Below are 15,039 nucleotides of genomic sequence, written 5' to 3'. Positions count from 1 at the left end.
TGCCCGCTGCCCTCCTGCGCGGGGGTGCTGCCGAGGGCCGGCGCGCAGAGCTCCGCGGGCCGGGGCTCTGGCTGCGGGCACTGACTGCGTGAGCTGGCAGAGAGCTGACACCGCCTGGGCCAGGAGAGGGCGAACCCCCGGGTAGAGTCCCCGCAAAGAGAGGGCCGGGTCTGGGCTGCCCCGGGGCTGTGCGGTTCTGGGCTGCGCTACCCGAGCTGCCGGAGCCCCAGGGCGCGGGGCGGCTGCAGGTCTGGGCGCTGAGCCGTCCTCGGTCCCGGCTGGCGCCGCACCCCGCAGTGTGACTCCCGCGTCACCTCCTCCTGTGCTGCCGGCAGAGAGCAGGGGGACGCGGCCCCCGCGAGTGCCAGCGCCCGCGGGCGGCCGTAAAATTCTCTCTCGCGGTGCCAGTCTTGGGGCTTTGCGTTTTTCGAAGCTGTCGCGGCCTCAGTGTCTCAGCCCAGCGCCAGGGCTACGCTTCCCCGAAGCGGACGCCATTGCCGACAGCCCCGCCCTGGGAACGCCCCGCGTTCCGCCCCGCAGGGCCCGCCCCGGCCCGCAGGGCCCTCCCTACCCGCACGTCCCTCCCCGCGCATGCGCGAAGCCCGGCTCGCCCCGCCCCGCAGGGCCCGCCCCGCCCAGCACGCTCCGACCTGCGCATGCGTAACGGCCCGCCGCGCCTGGTTGCCCGCCCACCCACAGGCACACCGCGCCTGCTCCGCGCAGGGCGCGCTGATTGGCTGAGCGCGCCTGGAGCGGGACGAGGTGATTGGCTGCCCGGGGAACGCGGCGGGTGGGGGCGGTTGGGGCCGTTGCCGGTGGCGGGCAGTGCTGCGCTGTGCTCCCTCGGCCGCCATGGCGTTCTGCAGGGCTCCGCTCCGGCGCTTGGACCAGAGCTCGGGTACGGGCGCGGCGGGGAGGGAGCCCCGGCCCCTGGCGGTGGCTGCAGGGGGAAGGGGGGCCGGCCGGCCGGGACCTCGGCGCTTTCCTCTCCTTCTGCCCGTGTCGCCTCTGGGAGGGGAGCTGCCCGGCCGTTACCTCAGCGCGTCCCGCTGCTCCCGCCCGTGTGCCCCCCTGAGGGGAGCTGTGTGCCGGGGGCTCTCGCGTGAGCCCTTGTGAGGAAAAACACCCCGGAATGAGGTCGAGTCCTGGGCAGGCGCGGGCAGACGGCTGCGCGGTGCGGCAGCGCTGAGCTCTGCGCGTAGATGTGGGCGCGGGAAACGCAGCAGCGGCAGACGAGGCCCTGCCCGCCTGCTGCTGTCTGGAGACAGAGCTGCGAGGGCAGCGCCCGGAGCCGGGCGCAGCGGCAGCCCCGCGGCGGGAGCGTTTGCTGCTGGCCGAGTTTCTGCCCGGGAGCTTGTGGCTGCAGCTGAGGGAAGGCCTCTCTGCCACCCTCCCCTGAGCTCCCCTGAAATGGAGCTGCTCTCGGTTGGAGGAGGCTGCATCGAGCTAAGAAGATGCTCTCAGCCTTTGGTTTGTTTCTTTATGGAAGTTAATGCACCGCTGTCCCTAAAAAGATGCCTTGCCGTGTGGTGGCTGTAAATCGTGGTTTCTAGTTCTGTTCGCAGTGTCACAAACCAAGCCTTTCCCCCACCACGTGTGCTTTATGTTTTCTTCCTGTCTGCGGGGAGGAGGAGGAGAACTGAGGCTCCGGTTGTTGGCTGTTTTTTCTTCTCTGTTTTTAAGCGGATTTAACTTAGAGGTATTACTGTTTTCAAGTCAGTGAAGTTGAAAACCCTGTCATTTGACTTAATAGTTCTCTGCTGTTCTGAAAATCTCACTTCTAGTGTGTACCCCGCTGCGAGGATCCTGTGACGTCAAGTCTTCAGACGCACTGAAAAGTTCTCTGCCCTCTGAAACCTGTCGGCGGGTTAGGAAGCAGAAGAGTAAGTAGTCCTAGAAGCTGCACAGAAAGCAGTGCTGTCACATCCTTGAATGCTGCAATGGTTGGTGCTCACGTGCTGTTCCTGCTCTGCCCTTGGTCAGAACTGGTTTCCTGTCGCAGGGGCTCACTGCCCAGCTTGCAGCTCAAGGGGATGCAGCTGTAAAAACATGTCTAAGTGAATCTTCCAAAAGTAGCCTTCTATGTGACTTCTGCTAATTAGGGGGACCTCTAGAGACCCAATAAATGATTTAACTACTTCATTAGCAGACAGCAGGGTTGGGGGGGAGGGGACGGACACATGACACGACACACCTGGCAGAAGCTGAATTCTCAAACTGGGTGTCATCTGGTAGCCTCTCCCTAAACTCTGTCAAGTGCCCAGATGACTGACATGGAACTGCCTGGCTGCAGCAAGAAAACAGCTGGCACTGGCTTGGCAAGTGGACAGGCTAGCAGTCGGGTGGCCTTCTCCCTTTTGTACAAGAAGTCAATTGACCTCGTCTCGTTGGGCTCCATTGCCCACGCTGTCTGCATGCCCACCCTCTTCCTTCACCGTTCTTTTCTGCATCCATCTGCAGGCGAGACAAATCCCAGCAGCGAGAAGAGCGCACCTGCCCTGGTGACTGGCAGGAGACTCGTGCCTCTCGGATCAACAGTAAGACTCTGCCGTCGTGTCTGTAGCGCTGTGAAATTGCAGCTGAGCCTGACTGTGACGAGTCCAATCCTGTCTCCCCTTTGGACAACTGCTATTAACCTGCCCGAGTACGCTGTGAAACACACTGTTGTACCTGTATTCCTGAGTAGGCAGGAAGGAGAAAGGAAACTGCAGCGTCTCTGGGTATCACGTGAGGATTGCTTGGGGCTCCAGAGTGGCTTGTTGTCTTTGCTGTTACGCTGTTGGGCTTTTTTGCCTCTTGCTCCCTGTGTGATTCCGGTGCAGCTGCTGCTGCTGCTTCAGAAGGTCCTGCTTCTGGTTTCATGTGGTGGACAGGGCAAGGCAGAAACCTGATGGTAAAAGAAACAAAGAGAGGATGATAGTGTGTGTGTACAGGTTCTCGGCGCAACGTGCGAGGCTGTGGATTTGAAGGTGTGTAGGTTAGGTTGAAAAATGATCACCCCGGCTTCCTACTTTAGTTTACTGGTACTGGTGATGTGGGACGCAATTCTACAAACAAAGCTGTGTTTCAGAGGTTAAAATGTTCTTTATGGAGTGCTGATGTCTCGAGCTTCCCTGATCTCATGGCAATGGCCATGAGCTGTCCTTTCAGAGCAATGCTTATGAGAAAGCACAGGGGTAAAACCCATCCTAACCTGCTGCTTGTCTGCCCTGTTTGAGAGAGACGTTTGCTTTTTGTTTGGGGGGTGTGTGTATCTCCAGTAATACTGCCTGTATGAAAGCATCCGCCGCCGTATGTAACGGTGGTGTTAAACTGCTGTGCAGCTAGAGATCAGTTTACATATTTCTAATGCATCTGTTTTCAACAGCCAGCTAATGGGACTCTGAAGCCCCAGAAAGATCCTGTCCTTATGAAAGAGAAAAACAAACAGAAGAGACTGGAGAAGGAGGTATGAATGCATCATGTGGGTGCAGTCCTGTCGTATGTTTCCCACTTAGTGTCATCAGATGTACAAATTGGGAAGGTTGGCCTCTTTTGCGTGACACAGCATGCGAGTAGTTTGCAAGCAGCTCTGTGCAGGGCAGAGATTATCAAATGTTATGGTGTGCAGAAAACATTGGGTTTGTCCATAGAATTACATTGATTCCTACTGATTGTGAACAGCTGTGCAGTCAGTGGAGGTTTTTTTTAAACAACCAAAAAAAGAGGGAGGGGGGAAGGGGAAGAACCAAGTCCTATGTTCTCTACCCCAAAAAGGTTCTGGTTTATTTACCAACTGTTTGCTGAGATTTTTGCTTCGTGATTGACATAATGTTAAACTTGAACGGGCAGCTAGCTTTTCCTTATCAGTACACTTCTGTGTACAAATCCAGGCTGCGTGCGTCTCACAAGTCCCACGCTGTCTTTCTGTTCCGCAGCAAAGAGGAGAGCTGGCTTCTGTTGGAAGCTGAAGCTAAGACTGTTGTAACTTTAACGGGTTGTACTGGCTCAGCAGCGTAAAATCAGGCAGCTGAAATGCTGGCACTGCAAACCTGTGGTGTGTAACGACAGAGAATTGTGGCGATTGGGCCATCTCCTTTGCTGCAAATGACAGAGCTGAAGATGCATGTTCTGAAATAAAGCTAATACAGTTGGGATACTCAGCCTCTCCAAGAACACCACAGGCATAAACTAGTGCTGAAGGGTAATACTAGGAAAGAGAGCAAATATCTTTTGTTTTAGATTCGTGCGTTAGTGCGAGAGCGTGGAGAGCAGGATAAAAAGCTTCAGGCTCTGGATGAGGACTTTGCTAAGATGGAAGCAAAGCTGAGTGCTGCGGTTCAGGAGAAAACGTCGCTTCTGGCAAACGTTGCGGGCCTCAAGAAGCAGCTCCTGGAACTGACGAGGACCAACAGCCTGCTGAAGTCAAAGGTATTCTCCCAGATGCGTGCGTCTTTGCGTAGGCTTTGTTGTGAAGCTCCCTGGGCACGAGGAAACTTGAGGTGCCGATCAGCACGTGCTTTCACATTCCCCGTGCCCCCTCCTTGGCGCAGGGCTGGAGCCTGTCTGCTCTGGGGTCTTGTGCGCCTCTGCCTAGAGACAGAGCGGGCCCTGCTGACGTCCTTCTCGGGGACGGGTAGAGATGAGTGCTGTGGCTGGGGGGGAGACGCTTTTGGAAGGGCGTGTGAAGAGTAATGCGTGTGAAGGAGTTACGCTTAGTGACTTTCTGTTCATCTCTGATCAGCTGTCTGCAGATGGCACGCAGAAGAAAATGAGCAGCCTATGCATGGAGCTAATGAAGCTCAGAAACAAGAGATGTGCTAAGGAAAAGGTAGGAGCGTTTGCGCTGCACAGGGTAGCAGTTCTGAGCTGTTGAACAGACGAGGGAGGGCTTACAGCAGAGCTGCAGCTCGTGGTTTGTTTCTGTCCTCAGCTCGGTAGTTTCCTCTGCTTTCTGTAGAGTGAAAACAGAAGGGAAGAGCAGACAGCGAAGGTTCTTGATTTTGCTCTTGAGGCGCAGAGTAAATCTGAGTTCAAGTGCAGAAGCCTAGAAGTACCTCTGCTGCAATATCACTCTGTTGGTCAGGTCATTAATTCCTTCATCAAACAGTGGTCAAAGTACCGTTTAAAGCTCTTCCACGCGTTTGCGTTTCTCAGGTGGTGGTGGCTGTTGCTGTTTGAACAAATACCGGGTGTCTGTACAGGGGGATACTTTGAATCAGGGTCAGCAGAGTAGCAAGTGCCACCATTAAATTGCAGTTATGAATTCATTTCTGCTTCCCGCTGTTAGACGATTGATTTTGTCTTTTAGCAAATCTCATTTTGGTGGTAACATTTGGTTTTTGGGGCTTTTTTCAGACTGCGCTTGCAAAGCAGGAAGACATGGAAGCGAAGCTGCAGGAAGTGCAAAGGAATCTAGAGCATTCGAAAGGAAAAGCAGCACAGCTGGAAGAAAAACTGTAAGTAGAGAGGAAGGGAATGGGCTTAGGTGATGTGATGTCGTCTAGCTGGGCTTATGTGCTTGCACCTTAGAGTAAGCACATAGTTGAGGGAAAACACAGGCCTCCTCCCTGCTGAGAAGAAACAGAAATTATTAGTGTCTGTGACCTGGAATGAATCTGGTGGAATGAAGTTTTAGGCACGGCTGTGTTCCTGTAAAACGGACACACAAAACATTGTTCCTCTGGTCTAGCTGCCCTTTTCCAACAGACAAACCGTGTTGGTTGGAGCCAGTACCGGTTGGCCAGCCAGCTGGATTGTGAAAAGTATGCCTTACGTCTGAGGCGTGACTCAAGGATTGATTTTCACTTGCTTACCTGCAAACAAATAGCTGACAGGTAGCTCTGAACTTTCAAAGACATCCATCATGACAAATTCTTGGGTTTAGGTCTGCTGCTGAGAGACAGAAAGCTGAAGATGTGTCTGACATTGAAAAACTCCTGGAATATATCAGAGAGCTCAGGTAAGAGCACAACGTTCTTTATTTGGACCGGCTGAGTTAAAAGGCAGTAAAACTAAGCCTGGCTGATGGCTGCTGAAGTCGAACCTTGGCAACAATTCTGTTTAACAGTATTAAAATAGAGCCGGGGGGGGGGAAGCAATCGGATGTTTTTCCACACAGTGGAAAGGAGTTGTAAGATATTCTTTTAATTATCTTTCTAAATGTCTCTCTAATAAGCTCACAAACCAAATTTGTCGTAACAAACACCTGAATTTTCTCCTACAGCACTGTTGCAGACACAGTCGAGAAGTACAAACTGGATGCTGCCCGGATGGAAGAGGCGCTGCTAAAGAAAGACCAAGACCTCGAGGTCCTGAGGGATACCCTCAGAAAAAGAGAGGAAGAATCTTTCAAAGTGATCAAAGGACTTAATGAAAGGTGTCAGCTGCTTGAAGAAGAGAAAGGTAACTGTTAGTCCTTGTGTGCTGTTCATATGTGGGACAGCTAATATGTCTGCAAGCACCTCAGACAGGTTGGGTGTCAAATGCCGTTTTCAGCGGGTGTGTTCCAAGTTAAGTCCTGTCTCTGAGCTCCAGCTGAAAACGGCTAGGCGTGTTTCACCAGTGTGGAAGCTCCCCGGAATCTGACATCTGTTAAGTCTGAATTTCTGTTTCGGTGGAAGGTTACTAAGGTAGAGAGTACAGAAATGGAAACTGTTGACGTAGTGGGAATGGCTGCAACCTGAAAGCTGCGAACAAACGACTTGTTCCTCCTCTTCCTGGAGAAGCAGCACGACATTGTCCCCACCCACCGTTAGCAGCTTGCGCGCAAGTTTGTGGGGTATCGGGAATGTGTCGAGGGCTCCTTCTTCACCTCTTGGCCCCTCTCCACCAGACCCAGCCACTGTGCAGCCTGAGGCTGGTACCCAGTTCTCTGTTCACTGCTTGGCTTCTGCCTGCTGGCATTCCGTGCAAGAAGCTTTGGGGAAGTCACTGAGTTGTTTTTCCCCAACCGTCCTGCTTTCTGATGAAGGCAGGCGAATTGCTTGGCCCAAAGATTCCCGCTGTTCACATTATTTTGGAAGTGGTGACTTTCAGCCAGTTTGGAGGAGTTTCCAGCTGGGTTAAAGATGTGGGTTGGTTTGGTTGTGGTGTTTTGTGGTTTGTTTTTTTTTCTTTCTCTCCCCTTTGCCTAACTAACTGTAAAGCTGGAATGGAAGTACTATGAAGAACAGACCATAGAATAGTTTGGGTTGGAAGGGACCTTCCCAGGTCATCTAGTCCAATGCCCTGCAGTGAGCAGGGACATCTCCAACTGGGTCAGGGTGCTCGGAGCCCCGTCCAGCCTGGCCCTGAATGTTCCCAGGGATGGGGCATCGACCACCTCTCTGGGCAACCTGGGCCAGGGCCTCACCACCCTCATTGTAAAAAATTCTTCCTTCTATCCAGTCTAAATCTGCCCTCTTTGAGTTGAAAGCCATTGCCCCCTGTCCTGTCGCAACAGGCCCGGCTAAAAAGCCTGTCCCCATCTTTCCTACGGGCACCCTCTAAGCACTGCCAGGCTGCTCTGAGGTCTCCCCAGACCCTTCCCTTCCCCAGCCTGAGCAGCCCCAGCTCTCCCAGCCTTTCCTCCCAGCAGAGGGGTTCCAGCCCTCGGATCGTTGCTGGGGCCTCCTCTGGCCCCGCTCCCACAGCTCCAGCTCTGTCCTGTGCTGAGGGCTCCAGAGCTGGACGCAGGACTCCCGGGGGGCTCTCAGCAGAGCGGGGCAGAGGGGCAGAATCCCCTCCCTGGCCCGGCTGGAGGACAGAGAAGGGAGTTTGTGTTATATTGACGATTCCTCTATGCAGAGAAGGAGTTATCTGAGAGCAGAGGAAAACTCCTGAGTATGAATGCTCAAATAGAAGACCTGAAGAAAAGAATCAGCTTAGAAGAACAAGAACACCAAAAACTGCTGCAGAAACATGAGGAGACAGTCTCTCAGCTGCAGCAAGAGAAGGTAAATACAGACTATCCATTAGTCTGCAGATAGACTCCCATCCCAGTGCCTGGCGCTAAAGGTTCTGACTTTGGTTACACGTGAGATGGCTGTGTCAATCATGGTCTGATCTGTGGAACGTACGAGTGGGTGCTGGCCAGCAGAAACCGTGTGTGGTCGAGAGCTCGAAGAATCCTAGCTGGTGTGGTGGGGTATTTTGGTTCTTCCTCTAGGCTTGACCTTATTCTTGTGCTTTGAACGCTGCAAGTTGGTGTTTAGTATCTCGAGAAGTAACGGTGTCTTTAAACTCTGCCATACTCTGGCACGCAGGAGGCGTCTGCAGCAGCGCACCAGAAGCTACGAGAGTTTCAGCTGGAGGTAACAAGTGAGAGACGTCTTCTTGAAGAAGAGCTGAATGACACAATGAACGAGCTGAATAAATTACATGCGAAAGAGAAGAGATCTGAAGAGCTGGTGAAGCAGCTGGAACAAGAAATCAAAGTGCAAGATGTTGAGCTTGCGCAGATGGAAGCGGAGTTGAAAGGGTTTGTGAAAGAAACTTTCTGATTCTACAGCTTGGAAAGGAGAAACGTTAAATCAGTAGCATAAGCAAAGCCTCTGAGCCTAACTTGGGTTTGACACCTGAGGAGAGCTCTATTGATTTCTTGCTGGGTGTTGATTATTGGCAGTGATTAGACCTCATCCAGCTGAGTGACTGGAGCCAGTTTTATTTTGTCTTAACTTCAAACTGTTGAAGCAGCGTGCTGAGACTTGCTCGCCGTGCCAGTTCTGTAGGAATAGGGTGGTGCGGTGAGGGGTAAGTGCCGTGCGTGTCGCATTGGATGCTTCTGCCCTGGAGAGGGCAACGACTGGGAAGGACTTTCAAGCAAGTTGCTGCTTCTTTTCACGTATTGAAAGTTTACTGCATGCTGAATTTTTCTTGCAGGAAGAATGCCGAGTTGGAGCAACTCCATGCAAGGCCCGGCAGCGCTGTTCCGCGGCTCCAGGAAGAGCACAGCAACGCGTTGCGTGAGCGCGGGGAGACTGCTGCTGCGTTTGAACGGTATTTAAGTTTCATTAGGAGCTGGGACAGGCTTCTCTCTAAGATGACAGGACAATGTGCTGTTTATTCGTGTGCCCTGGTACTGAACTCTGTGTACGAGCGTTGGGGCAGTATTAGAGAAGAGAGCTTTGTGATGGCAGGTTTGATGGCATTAAGAAATTGATGTATTCCTTTGGAGTGCTGGTCGAGCGTAATGACGTACTCGGTGCCTAGCCCAGGAAACGGAATGTTTCTCCTGCCAAAGTCTGACCCGTCAGAATGCTCCAGTGCTCTTGGACCTCAGTGAGGGCTGTAACCAGTGCTGATGTTCTCTTTGCACTAAGATCTCTTGCAAAAAGACTGCTTGTTTAGGTGCAAAACTTGCCCTGAACCCAGATTATTTTCCTGCAGTTCTTGCAGACCTTTCTTCTCAAAATATTCAGGTCGTGGAAGTATTTCAAAAAGTGATACTGTTACTGCCAGGTATGCAGCACAACCATGGAGGATCAAGTGGGGTATCTGCCAAAGCAAGCTGCAGATCGTAGGTCTTTTGGTGTTGAAAATCAGCTTCAGATATGCTGTACCTTTTGTGTTTAAAATAGCTACCCAAAGGTGAAAATACCTGTCTTGCGGAATTTGTCGTAGTGTTAATGCTTATGGCTTTAGGGAAATGTGGGGTTTGTTTGGGGTTGTTTTTAAAAAAAACTTTTGTTTTATCCGTGCCAGAATGCTGCCATAGCTCCAGATTACAAAATCTCTTGGATTTGTTCAGATGACCTTGTGTTGCTCTTGTAAGGCCTGAACATGTCAATCTGTATTTTGTCTAAAGTAACGAGATGTTTCTTATTTGCGTGGTAATACCAGCTACAAGAAGACAACAGCTGAAGAAATAAGCAGCCTCAGAGTGGAGAACACCTCTCTGCGAGAAGAAATTGCCAGCCTGAAAAAAATGAGTCAGGAGAGTCGACAGCTGCTTCAGGAAGCAGAATGTGCTAAAAATAAAGTGGAAGAAGAATGCGCAAGGTACAAGAGAGACAAACTTCTCCTTAAGCTAAGGAATGCCCGCGAAGGCTTGCCTTCTGAACTAGAACTTGGCATACAGCGCTCTACCAGATAAAATCGGTATTCAGTTTAAGTTTTTGGTGTCTAGTTTAAAGTATTAAAGTATAATATTTAAAATACTTATGCCAAAGGGTAAAGTATGTGGTAAGTTTCTTCCTTTTCGCAGTGCAGAGGATTGAAAGTATTGACAGACAAAATTCATGACCTTTCTGTACGTTAGAAAATGGGTCTGTTCAATTGCATTGACTTTTTCCTCGATGTGGAGCAGACAGGAAAAGGGCAACAGTTACCTGAAATACGTTGGGAGATTGTCTTGATCAGAAATACCAGTTGCAGTGACTGCTCCACAGATAAGATCCACAGGGGCAGACAAACAAATTCTGAGCGCAGAGCTCACCCCGTTGCTGCTCTGAGTCGTGTCACCTCAAATTCTGCTCCCGAGCAGATGCCAGTGACCCGCCCGTGAGGTGCCGCTCTGCAGCGCGAGCGAGGCCAAGGCCCTCTCTCTGCCCGAGAGAAAGCACCGCAGCGCAGCTGCCGAGTAGCAACCCCCAGGAAGCTGTCTTGGGCCGCGAGCTGAGGCCGTGTTTCTCCTCCGGCTGTCTGGCAGCAGCCTGGTGGTGTGTGCTCTCCTTCCACCCACGGCACGGAGCGTGAGAAAGGCCCTTGCTATGGGCAAGTCACTCGACTGCTGGAGTGTGGCCTTTAAAGGCCCCAGTGTACGGTCACCCGTGGCAGACAACAGTGGGACCTGCCTGGACAGGAGCTGCGTTACGGAACGTGGTGTGTGTGTGCTGGAAGGCTTCCTTCCCCGCTGCTTTTAACAGAGTTCCTGGCTAGCTGCGGAAGCTGGGTTTAACTCAGCTACGCTCTGATCTTTTCAACTGGGGCATGTGGAGAAATGACTTGCTCAGCTGCATGGAAATGCTGTGTTGACCAAACTGAGTCTGGCATTTCTGATCTTCCCCGGTCTCTCTCTTTGCTGATTTGTAAAACGCCGCTGTAAAGTTTTGTGATGTTTCTATTGTCTTGCTCACCTAGAGCCAGTATATTAACAGTGTCCAGAGGACAACAGCAGCTTAGCCCAGCTTATTTTAAAAAACCTGTGCTGCTTAAGATGTTGCCCTTTCTTTCCTCCCCACCTGCTTAATACTGCCTCCAGCTCCCGTTAGAGCTGGTAAAAGAGCAAGGGCTGAAGAGTTCTTTGCTGGCTGAGGGTGCCAGGGGAGGGGTTCTCAGTCTCCACCCAGGGGAGGCTGGAGAGGGCAGGCAGTGCTTTAGGTGCAGGCAGGCATCCTGAGCTCTGGAGCACATCCTTGCTCCACAGTCTTGACTGGTTTCTGCTTGAGCAATCCTCTGCCAGTTAAGTCTGACTCTGAAGTCTCTTCCACTGCAAGCAGTTGGTGTTCAGCAGCCATAAATCAGAAATGCAGAATCCTTCCTTGCTTCAAAAGCACTGCTCTCTTTCTCATAGGAGAAGTTAAAAGTAATTGTGCCTCCTGGACTTGACCGCTTTCTGCGTTGTCGTTCTGCTCTTGTAGCACTGTTTGTGCAAATGATTAGCTCAGCTCTTCTACTAACAGCTTGTCAGCCATGGTTACTTGTGTTTTCAGATTTAGAGGAGTGTAAAAAAAATAACAAAATGAAAGAACAGGTTCACTAAGGATGGATGGTGTTTTCCTCAGGATGGTTTTAGAAATCCAGACAAAGGTTGCACTAAAAGAAGCAGAAAGAGAAGGAATGAGAGAGTCTTGCCTTGCACAAGTGACCACACTTAAGAAAAACCTGGAAGAGCAAACTGAAGATCTGAAAAGAGAACTCAAAGCGGAAAGATCAAGGTGACTTTCCTTAAACTAACCCTGCACGTTGCAGCAGATCAAAAGCTAGCGTGAAGAAGTGCTACGAGCTAACAGTGAGCGTCCTGAAACTCCACTTCTTGCTTTTTAGGAAGACCATAAATGCAGGTGTGACCTCCAGCTTAGAAGAAGAGGTGGAGACCTGGCGGAAGCTGTATGAAGATTTGAAGAACAAAACCAAGCCGTTTCAGGTGTGTGATGCAGCAGATGTCTGTCTGTGTCTGCTGGCTTCCGACTGGTGCCGGTGGCTCAGGTTCTGCTCCTGAGAAGCAGGCGTGCTGGTTCCCATTCTCAGCCATTTATCCTGCGGCGGTTTCCTAAGCTACTGTCCAGGAGCCAGCTATTCCCCTTCCCAGACCAGTCTGTCTTTAGATTTCAGTCCAGTAGAAAGCTGGGGAATCTAAAGGTTTCTAAATGTGTGTATTTCAGCAACAACTGGATGCATTTGAAGCAGAGAAGAGTGCGCTCTTACATGAGCATGGTGCTGCCCAAGAAGAACTCAATAAACTAAGCGAGGCGTACGCTGAACTCCTTGGCCACCAGAACCACAAACAGAAAATTAAGCATGTGCTGAAGTTGAAGGAAGAGAATGCCCACCTAAAGCAGGTTGGTGAAACGAAAAGCTACAAATGGGCATGTTATTGATTTGCTAGATTCCTTGGTGTGTTGCTCTAAATATTGACAGACTACTGATCCCGCAAACGACTGCGTTCCGTGGTTCTTAAATTCCCTGCCAGAGCCAGGTTAGAACAAACCACCGGCCTCCTGCACCAGCAAGGGAATCTCTGTCAGTTTTGACTGAATGTGTGATGTGCAGAGGGATCACCAGTGCAAATAACTACCCCTGTTCTTAGCTGGGTTGGTTTTTCTTAGCTCTCTTGGAGGTTCGAGGCTTAGCAAACCATCTGCTGAAAGCAGCACCGGACAGTTTCGGGCTGCCCTGTGCTTGGTGGCCTTGCGCAGCAGTCGTAGTTCCTTTTTTAACGCCACGGAAAATTGTGTGCGTACATTTGTGGGTCGTGTTGCTCAGAAGCGCTGCTTCAGTGAAGGCTGAAGCAGGCTTTTCTGCTGTTCTTAATCTGACTTCCAAGTGTCCCGTTTTCTTTAGGATGTCTCAAAACTGCGTGTGTTGCTGGCGAAAGAAAAGCAAACCAACAGAGATCTCCAGGGGCAACTGAACGCAGTCCAGGGCATTCGGCGTTGTGATCCTTCCACAGCTTTCCAGCACACCAAGGAAAACATCCCTCCAGAAACTCCTCTGGAAGAAGGTAAGCTTAGATTCTTGTGTAACCACGTCCTTGTGGCTCTCAGGCTTACGCAAAGCAGGTACGACAGCCTCGTGCGGGCTGCTGTCTCTGGGGAAGGAGGGGGAAGGGCCGCTCGTGTGTCTTTCCCAGCGGATGCTGGAAGCAGCCCTCGACGGGCCTCATGTGGTGTGCTGCTGGTTTGCTGCTGGGCTTCCCAGCCCGGGGCCTGACGGAGCAGGCAGAGGGGTGGGTCAGGTCAGGCAGCAGCAGGAGTCTAGGGGGGCAAGAGGAGGGAGGGAGGGGTTACAGGCAGGCGGTTTGCACAATCTTGCAAGATGGGAGTTGGGTGTTGCTGCCGCGTGTCTCCTCCAGCTTCCCCGCTGGCGTGCGGGTGACACGTTGCGGCAGCCCGGGCGTGCGGCAGCGTCGCCTGGGCGGGCAGTGGGGAGAAGGGGCTCGGCCAGGGGCTCCAGCCCTGCTCCCGTAGCTGCTGCCTGCCCGGGCCCCGCGCTGCCGCAGGGGTTGAGGTGCGGATGCCCCGCCGATGCAGGCGGCGGGGGAAGGTGGCGAGCGCCCGGAGAAGCAGAGCTGGCGCGAGCGAGGGTGGGTGCGGGTCTCGCCCGGAGCCTCGTTCCACAGCGCATTCCCGGGGCTGAAATCCTGGCTTCCCCCTCTCTGGAGTCCAGTGCCTGCCTTCCCCAGCAGACAGACGATTCCTGACTCGCTGTGGGGGGAGCCACGGTGAAAAACCCAAACTTAGTCCCATTTTTCCATTGTAGGTGATCAGAACAAAATTTAATCTCCTCAGGCTGTGAAGAAAAATACCATAAATCCAAAAAAAGGTCACGGTTTTACTTATTTTTGTGTGCTGAATCTGCACAGTTTGTTTTCAGAAGAGCAGCTGACGCTCAGAGACGAGATTTCATTTGTTGTCCTTATTCACCATTTCCTGAGAGATTTTTTTTTTTTTGCATCTATCTTGTATTTACAGCTTTATGTTAAATTTGCTGTTTCATTGAGGATGTTTGAGCGCAATAAAAGTTTTAAATGAAACAATTTGTCTGTTTCCTTCACAGAGCAGGGATCAGACCCAAGGCCGCGGTGTAGTTGCCCTGCAGTTCTCTGTCCCAGCCTGAACTCTTGTCCCCAAGCCCGCTGTCCGTCTGGCCTCGCCGCCGGCCACCTCTCTGGGCTCACAGGAGCTGCTGCAGCTGAAGGGGCCGCGCACCCAGCCTGCAGCGCCCTTGGCCTCTCGGCTCCTCTGGGTTTCCCCGGGCACAGCAGGAGATCCTGGGCCTGCAGGGAAGGGTGGAAGGCCGCGCTCTGGTGCCGGTGCCCGCTGCCCTCCTGCGCGGGGGTGCTGCCGAGGGCCGGCGCGCAGAGCTCCGCGGGCCGGGGCTCTGGCTGCGGGCACTGACTGCGTGAGCTGGCAGAGAGCTGACACCGCCTGGGCCAGGAGAGGGCGAACCCCCGGGTGGAGTCCCCGCAAAGAGAGGGCCGGGTCTGGGCTGCCCCGGGGCTGTGCGGTTCTGGGCTGGGGTACCCGAGCTGCCGGAGCCCCAGGGCGCGGGGCGGCTGCAGGTCTGGGCGCTGAGCCGTCCTCGGTCCCGGCTGGCGCCGCACCCCGCAGTGTGACTCCCGCGTCACCTCCTCCTGTGCTGCCGGCAGAGAGCAGGGGGACGCGGCCCCCGCGAGTGCCAGCGCCCGCGGGCGGCCGTAAAATTCTCTCTCGCGGTGCCAGTCTTGGGGCTTTGCGTTTTTCGAAGCTGTCGCGGCCTCAGTGTCTCAGCCCAGCGCCAGGGCTACGCTTCCCCGAAGCGGACGCCATTGCCGACAGCCCCGCCCTGGGAACGCCCCGCGTTCCGCCCCGCAGGGCCCGCCCCGGCCCGCAGGGCCCTCCCTACCCGCACGTCCCTCCCCGCGCATGCGCGAAGCCC

At 53.1% G+C, this 15,039-nt stretch overlaps 1 protein-coding gene across 1 annotated transcript; it reads left to right on the top strand.

The window, feature by feature from the left end:
* The first annotated feature begins 806 nt into the window (after window positions 1–806).
* On the top strand, window positions 807–14,152 carry LOC104332009 (hyaluronan mediated motility receptor-like). The gene is made up of 18 exons (XM_075441938.1): window positions 807–898; window positions 1,785–1,883; window positions 2,461–2,537; window positions 3,368–3,448; window positions 4,222–4,410; window positions 4,724–4,810; window positions 5,338–5,438; window positions 5,867–5,941; window positions 6,206–6,384; window positions 7,768–7,916; window positions 8,226–8,440; window positions 8,842–8,958; window positions 9,802–9,960; window positions 11,685–11,837; window positions 11,947–12,046; window positions 12,285–12,461; window positions 12,964–13,123; window positions 13,882–14,152. The coding sequence occupies exons 1-18, from the start codon at window positions 853–855 to the stop codon at window positions 13,899–13,901; spliced, it is 2,184 nt and encodes a 727-aa protein (XP_075298053.1). The 5' UTR covers window positions 807–852; the 3' UTR covers window positions 13,902–14,152.
* Window positions 14,153–15,039: the final 887 nt, after the last annotated feature.

The sequence above is a fragment of the Opisthocomus hoazin genome, chromosome 23, assembly GCF_030867145.1.
Source record: "Opisthocomus hoazin isolate bOpiHoa1 chromosome 23, bOpiHoa1.hap1, whole genome shotgun sequence".
NCBI classification, from domain to species: Eukaryota; Metazoa; Chordata; class Aves; order Opisthocomiformes; family Opisthocomidae; genus Opisthocomus; species Opisthocomus hoazin.
This window is presented reverse-complemented; position numbering and strand designations above follow the sequence as displayed.

Bases quoted from the DNA above. Each gene is read 5' to 3' on its own strand.
- LOC104332009 (XM_075441938.1), top strand. From the start codon at position 853: ATGGCGTTCTGCAGGGCTCCGCTCCGGCGCTTGGACCAGAGCTCGG. The intron at 8,959-9,801 runs GTATTTAAGTTT...TGGTAATACCAG, and splicing joins ACTGCTGCTGCGTTTGAACG to CTACAAGAAGACAACAGCTG. The intron at 9,961-11,684 runs GTACAAGAGAGA...TGTTTTCCTCAG, and splicing joins GTGGAAGAAGAATGCGCAAG to GATGGTTTTAGAAATCCAGA.